The 15,855-nt window shown below is 48.0% G+C and overlaps 1 protein-coding gene across 2 annotated transcripts in view; it reads left to right on the top strand.

The window, feature by feature from the left end:
* Positions 1-15,855, top strand: part of LRBA (LPS responsive beige-like anchor protein) — a 1,198,938-nt gene that overhangs the window by 92,740 nt on the left and 1,090,343 nt on the right. For both annotated transcript variants that reach the window (XM_082258080.1, XM_082258079.1), the window contains exons 8-9: positions 623-769; positions 11,561-11,758. In XM_082258080.1, the coding sequence (XP_082114206.1) occupies positions 623-769; positions 11,561-11,758 (345 nt within the window). The remainder of the gene's footprint in view (positions 1-622; positions 770-11,560; positions 11,759-15,855) is intronic.

Below are 15,855 nucleotides of genomic sequence, written 5' to 3'. Positions count from 1 at the left end.
CTCCCATGCTCGTCTCCAGGATTTCTCCAGGGCCTCTCCCATCCTCTGGAATGCTCTACCTCAACCTGTACAGCTATCTCCTACTCTAGCTGCTTTCAGGCGATCCCTGAAAACTCATCTCTTCAGTCAAGCCTATCACACCACCAACTAATCTTTCATCAGCTCATTCCCTACCGTTACAACCTCATGTAACACCTGCCCCACCCCATTATATTGTAAGCTCTTCTGAGCAGGGCCCTCTTAATCCTCTTGTATTTTATTGTATTGTCTCCCTCTAACATTGTAAAGCGCTGCGTAAACTGCTGACTCTATAGAAATCCTGAATAATAATGATAATAATAATAACTTCACAAAAACAGTACTGGTTTACAAAAATGCTTTGAGGCTAGATGCACATACGTAGTCATGAATTTAGCATTGAGGACATATAATGCTGAATGCATGTGATGCTTACAGGCCAAACCTCCCACATGCATAATGCGCAAAAAATAAATTATTTTGATGTCGACATAAATTCAAATTTAGCAAAAACTGAAAAGTTTTGAGTTAAGATGTAAAATCATATGCACCTTGTACAATTGAATTTGTCCTCCTTTCTCATATATGCTTTTTCTTTTTGCAGACGTTTGACAAGTGTTTCCTTGGGTCATCTGAAACAGCTGATGCTAACAGAGTGTTTTGTGGGCAGATGGCTGCTGTATACCTCTTTAGTGAAGCACTCAATGCTGCTCAAATTTTTGCAATTTATCAGCTGGGCTCTTCATACAAGGTATATGTATATATATATGTATGTGTGTGTATGTATATGTAGTGCATCTAATTGTCTATCTGTAAATATCTCTCAAAGCTGTTTTATCCAAGATAGGCAAACCCTTGTATGAATTTAGAAATATGTATATATTGCATGTGTAAAAATTAAAATAAATTTTTTTTTATTTGGTTGTCTTCTGGCCTCTTGCACATTAACGCCTGAGCCTTTGCAACGTAAATTTCAACCTCTTTCCCAGACCTAGAAAGCACTGATGCTGTGTGTCCAGCCTCCTGTAGACTCAAATTACTGTGCGCGTCTGTACTCTGGTATACATTGGTGCTTGTGTAAACCCAAATGTATTATATGGGCATATGTGAAAAAAAGAAAAGTTTACGTGCGCATCATGTCTCTGGATGGCTGTAAATAGCACCTTGGCTTTATGGGTGAGTTGAAATATGCTGGAATTTTCGTTGCTCATGCGCAAAACGCCTAATTGTCGTGCCTTTAAAAAAATAATTTCAAACCATCTTAGAGTCTGTGTTTGAAACCTTATTAAGTTGTATCACGCACCTAAGATTCTTATTTTTATCCATACCTGGGGATATTTTCATCTGCTGAGAATTGGCTCCATGAAACTATTCTGTCCAGCTGTGGGAGTATGCTGTTTGTACAATTGATTTTCAGATCTTGATGGCATCATTGTGCTTTTGAAAATGCTACTGTAGCTACCAGTTCACTGGTACTTGGATAGAACAGATTGGTGCTCTATAATGTGAGTGATAACTTGTATTGCAGTGCCATACTTTTGCCTTTCTGCCAGGCAACCATTTCTCCAGTCCTCAGCTTCTTATTGCTTAACGGCGGCATGTCGCGCTGGTTAGCCCTAACTGTTCCTTGGACATCTGTTTGTTATGCAGAATTGTCGCTGTCATCACTTTCAGTGTCCAATAATGAATTTCCCTACGAATCACTATCGCTCCATTCTTCAAGTAATGAAAATTCACTATCGTTGTTTTCAGCTGGTTTAACCACTTGCCGACCGGTCATGTTGACCGTACTGTGGCAAAGTGGCTCGATATCGTCCAGCGACGTAGACCTACGTCGCTGGACTCCTCCCCTTGTGGGCAGCACGCGCGCGCCGCTGGAGGCTCGCTCCCGCTTTTTTCAGTCACAGCGGGAGTCGGGCCAGGGGAGGAGCGGCGGTGACCACCGCCGCTCTTCCCCCGATCGTCGGGGATCGAGTGTGGAAATCCGCCCGCTTGTGTAAACAAAGTGGGCGGGTCTCCTAAGTGACATTCAGGGACAGATTGCAGGATTCAGCATAGCTGAACCTGCGATCTGTGTGTGTGTCACATAGTCCCCTCCCCCCACACACGTCAGTAAGCACCAGGCATACATTAACCCCTTGATCACCTATAAAAGTTAACCCCTTCCCTGCCAGTGTCATTTTTACAGTAACAGTGCATATTTATAGCACTGATTACTGTAGTAATGTCACTGGTAACCCCAAAAGTGTCAAAAATGTCAGTCAAGGGTCCGATCTGTCCGCCGCAATGTCGCAGTCCCGCAAAAAAAATCGCAGATCGCCGCCATTACTAGTTAAAAAAAAAAAAAAAAAAAACAATAAAAATGACATAAATTTCCCGTAGTTTGTAGCAGCGATAACTTTTGCGCAAACCAATCAAAATACGCTTATTGCGATTTTACCAAAAATATGTAGCAGAAAACAAATTGGCCTAAAATGTTAAAGTTTGATTTTTTACAATTTTTTTGTGGGAATTTCATATTGTTATTTTTTCAAAATTGTCGCATTTTTTTGTTTAAAGCGCAAAAAGTAAAAATCACACTGGTGATCAAATACCACCAAAAGAAAGCTCTATTTGTGGGGAAAAAAAGGACATCAATTTTATTTGGGTACAGCGTCGCACGACCGCGCAATTGTCCGTTAAAGTAATGCAGTGCCGAATCGCAAAATGTGGCCTGGTCAGGAATGGGGTAAAATCTTCTTGTCTTAAAGCGGTTAAAAATACGCTCATTGAGAATTTTTTTGTCAAAGACCTGTAGCTAAATACGTTTTAGCCTAAATATGACAAAAATTGAATATATTGGATAGTTTTTTTAACTGTCAAAGTAGAAAAATGTTGTATTTTCTAAATTTTCGCATTTTTTTTATTAATATTGCAAAAAATAAAAAGCGCAGAGGTGATCAAATACCACCAAAAGAAAGCTCTGTTTGTGGGAACAAAAGGACGTAAATTTTGTTTGGGTACGGAGTTGCATGACCGCGCAATTGTCAGTTAAAGTCGCACAGTGCCAAATCGCAAAAAGAGGCCTGCCTGGATGTCAGACGGCAAAATCCTCCGGTGGTAAAGTGGTTGGTTAAAACCGCTTTTGTCCTGAAGGAACGCTTTTTGGACGCCATGCACTTTCTCATGTTTCCAGGCAGAAAGAACACTAAAAGTTCAGGCAGGGCACTGGATAAGACACTACGGACAAAACTGAGGTGAAATGGTTTCACACAGTAACGTAATCATGACCGATTACAATGTATTACAATATGTATGTGTGTTTTTTTGTTTTTATTTTTTAAATTTCCCCCGGGTTCCGCCCTCTTGCGTTGCGGTGCTGACAGGGAAGGGAACCCGGAAGGCTAATGCCGGCATCGGCTGGAGGGCAAAGGGATCGCAGGGACAAGGTACGTATCTCTACAGGGTAATCCCGTGTGGCTTGGGGTTACCGCTTTTGGTACTGAAAATTAACCCCGAACCACACTTGGGATTACCGCCAGGGAGGTTAAGCTCCCAGCTGATTGCTGTCCTGTGATCATAAGGCAATCAATATTTCTCTATTGCTCATTGACAGACGTAGTCCTCGGTGATACAGCACCTTGGGGTTATGTTGCCTCCACAGGAGTAGGACTAGACAGGAAATAAAATGCTCTGGCCACACCCTAGGGGCAGTCCCCGAGGGTATATCCTCTCTCTCTCTCTGCCACAGCAAATCAGTTTTTTTCTGTCTAGTCAGGAGTAAGGACCTAGATACCTTGCTGGGATCTTCGGTCCTGGCAGGAATTTGTTCTTAGAAAAGATTTTTTTAGACAGCTTTTTTTCTCCAGTGTTCCTGTGAGATCTTCAAGCAAGAAAGCTGAACTGGGCGACGGGCGGGATGTTGAGATCCAGTGGTCACCCCAGTTCAGCCTACGAGCGCGTGCAGGCCATAGCTCCGCGCTGGGTCGGCCGCGACATAGTCCCACTGGAGGGGACTGACCCTGCGAGTTAAACGTCTCGCTGAAACGCCAAGGACCATGAGTCACGGCGTCCGCATTGGTCGACAGCCCTCCAACTTCGGTGGAGAGGGGTACTGTCAGGAGTTGGCGCCCGCCTGGTTCCGGTATGGTGAGTAGTATGTTCCCCTTTTCCCCCTGACGGGTCTTGTGGTGAACGCGGGCCCCTCTCTGTAATGGTAAGGATGGGTTCCCCTCTATCCTATAACATAGCACAGATCCCCCTATATTGAGTGTGATTTGTGTGTACAAAAAGCCAGCAGGCTTGGTTTGGGAGCTGACAATCTAATTACAAAGTATGTTTAAATGATTGTAATATGTGGCAGCACTGGAATCTTACTGTGTTACTAGAAGTATCCTACCTGTCAGAAGCCACAGGACAGGTATGCGGCTTGCCAGGTCATTCCTCCAGCTGAAGCAGGTCTCCCGACGGCCGCGCGGTTCCGCCAGGGTTCGGTACCGCCGGTCAAGCTGATCTCCATATGAGAGAGATTTTGCGATGCCTAGTTACTCTGCAGGACGCCGCTATGCTGTAACAGACCGCCGTAGATCGCACGAGGCCGCCATTTTGGCGTAGCCTCGTGTCTGCAGCATGGGGGCGGCCATGTTTGAGGTGACTCAAACACCTCGTGGAGCTAGGGGAGGCGCCGGAAGGCGTGCAGAGGGGCGGAGCCGCCTCCTTTCTTCCCGGGCAGCCAGCCAAAAGACTTCCTGTTTGTGGACACAGCGCTGTAACCTGTTGCAGTGAACTCTGAGCATCAAGTGGTGAGCCTGGGGGTCTATCTCTCTCTCTCTCGATCGATAGGGATCCCTAGCAGGTAACACTGAGGGGCTTTTGTGGCGCTGGGGGTCTGGAAAAAAAAAAAAAGTTTTTTATTTAAGTTTGGATTGAATTTTCCGGGTAGTTACTGGAATAATCATGGACCCTGCCACACAAGTACCCCCACCTGTTTCCCTCGAGGGGGCCACGGGACCCGCCGGTGCACAGAGTATGGATGCATTTACAGCAGTTTTGGAGTATATGGTGGCTCGGGTGGAGGCGGCCTGTCAGGGACGGGGGTCAAGAAAGCGACCCCCGCCTACCCCTATATCATCTGACACCTCTGACTCAGAATCAGAGATGGTCACTGCAGCTGCAGGTCCCTCTGCAAGGGCTGTTATCTCAGGTAAAGCTCCCTCAGACAGTGAGGAGGACGTTCATTCTTCCGCCATAATTCAGGAAGAAGCATTGGTGGATGCACTAGTTGTGGCGGTGCGGGAAACCTTAAGACTTGAGGTTTTACCGGCAGAGGCAACTGAAACAGAGATTCCCTTTGGTACTAACAAGCCCATCAAAACGGTGAAGGTTTTTCCTGTACCCAAGTGTTTTGGTAATAAAATTAAAGGAGAATGGGAGCATTCTAAGCGTACCTTTACTATTTCCAAGCGTATTGCTAGACTCTATCCGTTTGAGGAATCCCTCATTAAGAAATGGACGGTACCACCAGTGGTGGATCCACCTATTTCCAGGCTGAATAAAGCCACGGTTATCCCAGTGGAGGACACTTCGTCCTTTAAGCAGCCCTCAAATTTTCCACTCGCCTACTCGCATTTTGCGAGTGGAAAATTATGTCAGGCGAGCTACTGTCAGGGGAAGAGAGGAGAGGAAAGCCGCCGAACGATTGGATAATGTCAGCGGCGGATCATCCCGCTCAGCTTTAATTGTAATTGCCGCGCGCTCGCCGACACACAGTTCCGTCTCCTAGCCCGGCTTCTTTGACAGACAGAACATCCGGCCAACCAGGACGTGTTCTGTCTATCAAAGAAGCCGGGCTAGGAGGCGGGACTGTGTATGTCGGCGAGCGGCAATTACAATTAAACCTGAGCGGGATGATCCGTCGCTGACATTATCCGGCCAGCAGGACTGATGGAGGGGGTAAGCCGATCATCTCACCCAGAGCCGGTACAAGGGAGGGTGGGATGGATGGAAGGATGGCTGCCCTGGGCGTCTGTGTCATGGGAGGTGGAGGGGCGCTGCCAGGAGTGTTTGTGACAGGAGAGAGCGGGATGCGCTCTCTCTGTCTTCTCGCCGGGCTTCACACACTCCTGTCAGATCGGTACTTCTCCCCTTAAAGAGTCAGAGTGGAGGTGGAGCGGAGGAGAAGACAATTAGTTCCTAATGCTTTGCACGGACAGCTCGGGAGAGATGCGGCTGCAGAAGGGGAAGAAGATTGCGGCTCAGGAAGGACACTGCATGTCAGATCCGAACTATACAGAGTTTGTTATCCCCTCTCCTCCGAGTCAAAGTAAGCAATGTGGAAAGGGGGCGGGTAACAAACTCTGTATAGTCCGGATCTGACATCCAGTGTCCTTCCTGAGCCGCAATCTTCTTCCCCTTCTGCTTCTGCAGCCGCATCTCTTCCACCAGCTGTCCGTGCAAAGCAATAGGAATAGGAATCGGCTTCTCCTCCGCTCCTCCTCCGCTCTGACATATGAAGAGGAGGATCACAGAGCGATGTGCCGCGCTGTATCTGAGGTCTGCATGCTGGAGGAAAGGGAGAACTACACTGACTGGGGTACAAAGCTTATCCTGTCACCTCCCAAATTCCCATCTCAGCACAATCCCCCCCCCCCTCCTAGCACAATCCCTCCCATCTCAGCACAACCCCCCCCCTCCTAGTTCAACCCCCCATCTCAGCACAGTCCCCCCCTCCTAGTTCAACCCCCCATCTCAGCACAGTCCCCCCCTCTTAGCACAATCCCCCCCTCCCTCCTAGCACAACCCCCCCTCCTAGCACAACCCCCCCATCTCAGCACAATCCCCCCCTCCTAGCAAAACCCCCCCCCATCTCAGCACAATCCCCCCTCCTAGCACAACCCCCCCCATCTCAGCACAATCCCCCCTCCTAGCAAAACCCCCCCCCATCTCAGCACAATCCCCCCTCCTAGCACAACCCCCCCATCTCAGCACAATCCCCCCTCCTAGCAAAACCCCCCCATCTCAGCACAATCCCCCCTCCTAGCACAACCCCCCCATCTCAGCACAATCCCCCCTCCTAGCAAACCCCCCCATCTCAGCACAATCCCCCCTCCTAGCAAAACCCCCCCATCTCAGCACAACCCCCCCTCCTAGCACAACCCCCCATCTCAGCACAATCCCCCCTCCTAGCAAAACCCCCCCATCTCAGCACAATCCCCCCTCCTAGCACAACCCCCCATCTCAGCACAATCCCCCCTCCTAGCAAAACCCCCTTATCTCAGCACAGTCCCCCATCTCAGCACAACCCCCCCTCCTAGCACAACCCCCCCATCTCAGCACAGTCCCTCCCCCTCCTAGCACAACCCCCCATCTCAGCACAATCCCCCCATCTCAGCACAGCCCCCCCATTTCAGCACAGCCCCCCCCCTCCTAGCACAACCCCCCCATCTCAGCACAATCCCCCCTCCTAGCAAAACCCCCTTATCTCAGCACAGTCCCCCCCATCTCAGCACAATCCCCCCCCTCCTAGCACAACCCCCCCATCTCAGCACAGTCCCTTCCCCTCCTAGCACAACTCCCCATCTCAGCACAATCCCCCCATCTCAGCACAGCCCCCCCCCCCCTCCTAGCACAATCCCACCATCTCAGCACAGTCCCCCCCCCCCCCTAGCACAACCCCCCCATCTCAGCACAGTCCCCCCCCCCCTTAGCACAACCCCCCTCCCATATTGATCCCACCTAGAAGTAATCATCTTCCAGAACAGGAAGTCTTGGGGCTGTTAAAAAGGGGGTATTGGGGGGGGGGGGGGGGTTGTGCCAGTAGGAATAATGGGGTTTTTTTGTGCTAGGGGGAAGATTTTGATGGGGGGAGGATTTGACGGGTAGGATTTGTTCTAGGAGGTGAAATTTGGGGGGGGGGGGTACTAGGATGGTGATTTGGGGGTTCCAGACCCTTGATGGGCACTGATTAGGCTGCACTGATGGGCACTGAAAACATTGTTATTAATATTTATTTTTGTAACTTCTGCATTAATGCAAAAACATTTAACAGTGTAATTTTATGAGATAATTTATGAGGGCGTGTTTAGGGGCGGAATTAGGGGCGGGGCAGGGTAGGAGTTGGGTGGGGCAACTGGTGGCGAGTAACCCTTAAGGCCTGGCTAGTAGCTCAGGACTTTAAATTTTGAGCCCTGCTTTAAGGATCCGGTGGATCGAAAGATGGAAGCGGAGTCCCGCATTATCTTCTCCCTGATAGGGTCAGCATTTAGACCAGTAATTGTTATTGGTCTAGTTTCCCAGACACTAACGGAATGGGCGAGATTGGTACGCCAAGACCTTAGGGGAAAAGATATTCCCCAGGGAACATCTGATTTGATGGAACAGATTATACAAGGGCTACAGTTTGTCTGTGACGCAGCCTTGGATGCTACCCCCCTATTAGGGCATGCATCTATGTCAGCGGTAATCCTCAGACGTGTGCTGTGGTTAAAATGCTGGTCAGCTGACCTAGGTTCCAAAAAGACCTTGACGAATCTCCCTTTTCAGGGGAATCGCCTATTTGGGGCCACCCTAGATGAAATCATTAAGGATGCCACTGGGGGCAAGAGCACTTTCTTGCCACAGGCTGCTAAAGCTAAGGGACCTCGCAACAAGCGAGGACCTTTCTTTACCGCCCATAAAGGGTTCGCACGCCCGGCTGGAACAAGCGGGAAAGGCAAGACTCCTCCAGGAGGGTTCAAGAAAGGCTGGTCGGACAAACAGAGGACCGACTCAGCCAAACCCGACGCAAAGGATTACACAGCCTGAAGGTGCGCCCCCACCCGGGTTGAGGGTGGGGGGACGTTTTCACCGGTATTCAGGACATTAGATCGAGCATCGACTACTACTACCGGTGCGATTCTTCCCTTCCAACATTTAAGTACTACAGGGAGCGGTAGTCACCGTTCCCTGAACAGATCTTTTTCTTTACCTTTTCCTAGGATTAGTCTCAATAACCCACAGGAATCGGATCTGGTTGACCAGACAGACCAAGAAGCCTCTAGCCGGGTGACTTCGGTCCCTGAGATTCAACCAGGAGAGATCACCGTTCCTGATAGGAATCAGGTGTCGGATAAATGTGTGGGAACAGAAAACGACCAGACTTTCTCGGATGGTCGGGGCCAGATAGCTCTAGGGACGCCTGGTTCAAATCCCGTCAGTGCCAGTGGTCCTAGAAATTCTAGGCTGGCCTCGTCAAGCCGGCCTGGCCGACTTGGACTTGCTAGTCGCGGACGTTCCGTGGGAACTGCGTCTCAGGGAGTATCTGCGGTCTCGAGGACCAATCTAACATTGTGCTTTACAGTCGCTGGTTTTAATGGCCTGGCCATTGAGACCCAAGTACTGAAGGACAGAGGGTTGTCAGCTTCAGTCATTCCTACCCTTATTAAAGCAAGGAAAGCGACTTCCAGCAGAGTCTATTATCACACATGGAAGACTTATATCGCGTGGTGCGAATCTTTAGGATTTCCTCCACGTACCTATTCGGTGACTCGAATATTGGCCTTTTTGCAAAAAGGGGTTGAGCAGAAACTAGCCTTGAGCACCATCAAGGGTCAAGTTTCAGCATTAGCAATCTTCTTTCAGAAACCTTTAGCTACCAAGTCCTTGGTGCGGAATTTCATCCAGGTGCGGCACCTGGCTCCACCAGTCCGCGCGCCCTTACCGCCCTGGGATCTTAATTTGGTTTTGTCGGTTTTACAGAAACCTCCTTTTGAAAACATCAGGGAGATTCCCTTGCTTACTTTATCCCAGAAGGTGGCCTTCTTGGTGGCTATCACTTCTGCACGCAGGGTGTCAGAACTGGCTGCTTTATCATGCCAGTCTTGGTGATTCATAGGGATAAGGTAGTACTTCATCCTAAGCCATCCTTTCTTCCAAAGGTGGTTTCAGATTTTCATCTTAATGAAGATATTGTACTACCTTCCTTGTGTCCTCAGCCCAATCATCATCGGGAACATGCGTTGCATTCCTTGGATGTGGTTCGGGCAATCAGGGTATACCTGAAGGCTACGGAATCGTTCCGTAAGACAGATTCACTTTTTGTGATCACGGATGGCCCCAGAAAGGGGTTGCCTGCATCTGCCGCGACTATTGCCAAATGGATTAGACAGACGGTGGTACAGGCTTATTCTATTAAGGGTCGGAGTCCTCCGTTCCCTGTTAGGGCACACTCCACTCGAGCGCTCAGTACTTCCTGGGCCTTTCGCCATCAGGCGTCAGTGGTCCAGGTATGTAAGGCGGCCACCTGGTCGTCGGTACATACCTTTACAAAATTTTATAAAATTGATGTGATGGCATCGGCGGATGCCTCATTTGGCCGCAAGGTTTTGCAGGCCGCAATTTGAGGAGACCAGTGGTCTACCTCGAGGGTTTTTTTCTGTTTGAAAATTTTTTTGTTGAGTCTCATCATTAAGGATGAGCATTGTAAACTTCTAGTTGGCACCGGTTGGGCCTTCTAGATTTGGATTTGATTTCCATTTTCCCACCCCTCATTTGTGATACTGCTCTGGGACGTCCCGAAGGTGCTGTATCACCGAGGACTACGTCTGTCAATGAGCGATAGAGAAAAATGGATTTTTGTAAAATCTTACCGTAAAATCCTTTTCTCTTAGCTCATTGACAGACGTAGTACCCGCCCCTCTGTTTTTGAGTTGGGTTGGGTTAAATTCTCTAAACACTGCTTTTGTGACATAACTGATTTGCTGTGGCAGAGAGAGAGGATATACCCTCTGGGACTGCCCCTAGGGTGTGGCCAGAGCATTTTATTTCCTGTCTAGTCCTACTCCTGTGGAGGCAACATAACCCGAAGGTGCTGTATCACCGAGGACTCTCAAATCTTAGCTGTAAACCAAATCTTAGCTGTAAACCAAAACATCCAAACATTTTTGCCATTTATTATGGCTACTACTAAAGCTGGCAATGCAGCTGAATGTGAAAGAGCAGTGAGTCACTGCAAGTGAGAGAGACAGGCAGAGCCTCCTACACTGCCAGGAGGTACTACAGCCAGAATGTTTAGGTGAAATGCAAACAAGCATTAGGGGAGCAGGCAGAGGTGAGGGCTGTGGTGGGAGATGTGTGCAAAGGTGGGGTATGGGGGAGAGTGATGCAGAGGTCAGAGCCAAGGAGGAGGGTTGGAAGTGAGATGTGGATAGCCTATAAAGAGAGCTGAACCTTGAACTCTGTACGTTTCGCACTCCTGAATTCTGCACCCCGTATGCCGAGGACTCCAGAACTCTGTACATAGTGCGCTTTTGAAATCCGCATACATTGTCTTACAGATACAACCAGCTTTGAGGGCAACCACAATACTAGTGCGGACCATGATTCAATTTTATTTGACACCCCTGCCTTTAGGGATATGAAGACTCCTCTAATAAGGGGTCACTAGCTTAAATCAATTATACTCCAGACTTAATAGGAGACATTACATTTTTAAACACAATATGTTCTGTATGATATTTGGTGAGATAAAGCCATTTAACAAATATGATATTTTAGCAAGTCTAGTAATTCCTTTTTCTGTTTGCAGGGTACGTTTAAGTTCAAGGCAGAGAGTGACCTTTTTCTTGCCGAGCACCACAAATTGTTGCTGTATGATGGGAAGCTGTCCAGTTCAATTGCCTTCACATATAACCCGCGAGCTACAGATGCTCAGCTTTGCCTAGAATCATCTCCTAAAGATAACGCCTCAATATTTGTTCACTCCCCCCATGCCCTGATGCTTCAGGTACAGCTCTTTGGCTTGTGTTCTACGTTGCTGTTTTTATACATTGACTAAATCTGGGCTTTGCTATGAAATTGATCATTGCTATCATTTAGACATTATCTGGTTCAGACACCAGTCGTAAAGGTAGCTACTTTAATTTGTTACTTTCTCTCATTAGTTGGGTTAGGGTTAGTCGAGATGAACAAAAGGCTAAAAAACGTGAACTATTTCTGTTGCCAGATATTTGTATTTTTTTTTTATGTATCTTTGTATCTTTCACTATCACTTAGTCTCTAGGCATCCTGCAGTATGATAAAACACAGCGTTTTACCTTACCGGCTAGTGCAGTGTCTGTTCAGTGTCTGTTTTAAAAAAAAAAAAAAAAGTTTTTTTCGTAGAAGTGTCACATAGTGACTTTTCATTCATGTCACTGCACAGCATTCACTAAGCATATCTTAAAAATAAAACCATTTTAGAGCAACTCTTTCCCAATGACACACTCAGTTTCATCCCTTTAAAGTGTTTGTAAATCGTAGGGCTTCTTTTTTTTTTTCTTAGCCTGCAAGGTAAAGGCATAATGTGCTAGTATGCATTGCATACTAGTACATTATGTAAAACGTACCTTAAATTGAAGCTGTTGCAGCGCCGAGATGTCAGCGCTGTTGGGGCACCCATCTTTAGCCGTCTTGCATCAGAGTTTACGGTTTGCGGCTCTGTGACTGCCTGGAGCCGCGATGACATCACTCCCTCGCGCTGCTGATTACGGCACAGGGCTCTGAAGGAACGGCACGGGTGGCCGTTCCTTCAAAACGCATGCCCCAGTGATGTTACTGGCTGCATGTACAGTAAATATCTCCTAAACCGTGCACAATTAGGAGATATTTACACTTCCTATAGGTAAGCCTTATTATATGCTTACCTACAGGTAAACGTTACTTATGGAAGTTTACTTCCCCTTTTAATATACAATGAAGGTCAGCTTCTTAATATTTAATCCTGTTTTAGGACAATCATTAAATCATGTTTACAGCTAATTATGAGATCTGCCAGCAGAGTACAGCCAGAGTTAATTATGGCACAGGCTCCCTATAACCCTCAGTTTTTTAACCTATGCGTTGTGAATGGGAAGATGTAACCAATCTAAAGTAGGTGTTATCCCAACTTGGCTGCAAAAGTTGAAATACCCTTTCTTCTCCCACTTTCATTTTAATTTCTGCTTTGCAGGAGACTTTGCTAAGATGAAAGTAAAATACATTTCCGGTTGTTATAGTATTTATAAAATTGGTTTGTTTTTAAGTGATTACCTAACTGGGCTAAAATGTATTTTCTTACTTTGTTCTGTGTCCCTTTTTTAATGTATGGATAATTCAGTTACATTAGATTATACTGCTGCCTTTATGGGATTGAGCACTGGCAAACAGATGTAAGGTTAGTCCCTCCCACTACCATCATGCCTCAGTTTTATGCTAGTGTCCTAGGAGAATGGATGATGTTTCTCCTTGGTGAAGCAAACCCTTTCTCTTTTGTTCATTGACGGATATAGCTTCTCGTCTTCATGACTATATGGGTTATACTGCCCCCTACAGGAGTAGGACACTAGGCAGACAAAAACTTGACTACGCCTATGGGGCAGTCCCAGGGGGTAGACTCCCACTCTCTGCTGCTATAGGTTTTCAGTTTCTTTTCTGCCTTGTCAGGAGTAAGGATCTAGTTCTTTGTTGGGATCTCTGGTCTTTTTAAATTTTTTGCTCTTTTTATTATTTTGTTTCTGTAATATCTACAATCAAGTGCTGGACTGGGCGACGAACCGGATAATCTAGATCCTTAAGGTCCCTCCAGTCCGAACAGCTAGTGCGTGCAGACTATAGCTCCGCGCTAGGTCGGCTGCCACATAGCCCCACTGGACGGGGGCTGGCCTGTGAATTAAACGTTTCGTGAGGGGGCATACGAACTGGCTTTGGCCTGATTCGCAGCGTTTCTCCCTCGCTGACAGCACCCACATTGCGTGGGAGAGGTGGTCTGTCAGGAGCGATGCCCATCCTGTTCCTGGTGTGGTAAGTAGCTGTCCCCCTGTGCTCTGTGCTGGGCCTTGTGGTGCCGACAACGCGGTGGGGTGTCCCTTACAATGTTATACACCTCATTTGTGTGGGTTCCCCTCTCCATTCATGGAGTCCCTGGAGCATATTTCACCTCCTCCCCTCTCCGAGGCTGTCGGGCCCTCCGGGTCTCAACAACTGACTGCGCTGACGGCTGTTTTGGAGTCCTTGGTGTCCAATGTAGATTTGGTCCCGGGCAAAGGGGTTAGCTAGAAGCGCTCCCTGCCTTCACCTTTTTTCCTTTGTCTCATCAGATGCAGAATCTGATTCGTCCACCGTGGATTCGAGTTACCCTTCGGGGTCTGCGTCCACAGATGGTAAGGATGATTCCTCTGCTCCTCTAGCTGCACATGAAAAGGCACTACTAGATGCACTGATTGTATCAGTGCGAAAAACCTTAAAGATGGAGAATGCGTCTAATGCAACAAAGGAGGCACGTGTTACCTTTGGCACCCACGGGTTCCTCAAAAGCGGCAGAGGTGTTCCCCTTTCCCACTTTTGACAATTTTGTCACAAAACAGTGGGGGTGCCCAAAACGCACCTTTGCAATGCGGTACCCCTATGAGGATTCCATTGTTTAAAAAAAAAAATAGGCAGTTCCTCTTGTTGTGGACTCCCTGGTTTCCAAGTTGAATAAAGTCCCTGTCATCCCGGTTGAAGAGTCCCTGGCCTTCAGACCCAACTGATAGGAGGTCGGAGGCCTTGATCCGCCTTATGTTCCCTGTGGCTGGTTTGGCACGTAGACCAGAATTTACTATTGCCCTGGTGTTTTATGCTATGACAGTGGGCACAACTTCTACGCCGGGACCTGGAAGGGGAACAGCTCCCCCCTGCCTTTGCGGAGCTGGCGGATGAGTTGGTCCAAGGGCTACAGTTTGTCTGTGACGCCTCTTTGGATGCCTCTCCCTTGATTTCTGGATTGTCTGTCTCAGCAAAGGTCCCGCGGCGTATCATGCTAAAATGTTGGTCTGCGGACCAGGCTTCTAAGAAGGCCTTATCTGATCTTCCATTTGTGGGGGGATCGCCTGTTTGGAGCTTCCTTGGATGACACCATCAAAGGCCTCATGGGGGCAAAGAGTACTCTTCAGGCTTCCAAGGGTAAGGAGTCCCTTCGCAGACGGGGCCTTTTTTTTCATCTCACAAGCAGCCTTTTCGTCCCTCAGGGTCTCAAGACAAGGGATTTAAGCCCTTCAGGGCCTCCGCCGGGTTTCTAAGATGTCTTGGTCCGGCAAGCCGTGAGCGGGTTCTGCCAGACCTGTTGACAAGTCTTCCTTTCCCTCATATCTGGGTTGGGGGGACGTCTTTGCTTGTTTCCGAAATCCATGAACCTTCCTGATCCAGTACAAGTGGGTCCACAAACTCATTTTCCCCGGCTACAAGATCAAGTTTCGATCATATCCTCCGGACAGGTTCTTCCCTTCCAACCTGCACTTGTCCCCAGATCGCTTAGGGGATCTCTATGGGGCAGTGCAAGACTTGTTACTAGTGATCGACCGATATCGTTTTTTCGTTTCTGATACCGATATTTTGGCCACTGCATTTTTCATTTTTATCACTTGACAGGTACTCTTAAGGAGGAATCTGGGGTCTAAAAGACCCCAAACCCCTCCTCTGCACTTAAAAGCATTCAAAACTCCAAGTTTGGCTGATATGAATGCTGTCATTTTTTTTAATTTGGCGCCGAGTACCTGGGTTTTTACATGGAGACCCAATCAGAGCTGAATGCGGCTTTGTTTGGGTCTTTGGCGGCCGTGCAGGCTGGTTGCCTGGGGCATCCCCTCCTGCTCCTTGTAATGACAGCTGAGCGGCTTCTCAGCTGCATCGGTGGTCATTGCAAGACAGCCGACCATCGGCTATGGACTCCGGTACCGGGGTGATGCCTCTAGCTGCAGGCATCACTCTGGTACAAGCACTTTCCCAACATATCGGCAATATTGGTCACCTTGATGGCCGATTCCGATATATCAGGGAAAATGTAGATCGGCCCTCGACATATCAGCTTTGCCGATAATCGGTCAATCA

Source organism: Pelophylax lessonae (genome assembly GCF_965119305.1).
Source record: "Pelophylax lessonae genome assembly, chromosome: 1".
NCBI classification, from domain to species: domain Eukaryota; kingdom Metazoa; phylum Chordata; class Amphibia; order Anura; family Ranidae; genus Pelophylax; species Pelophylax lessonae.
Note: the sequence above shows the minus strand (reverse complement) of the source record. Positions and strands in the feature narration are given on the sequence as shown.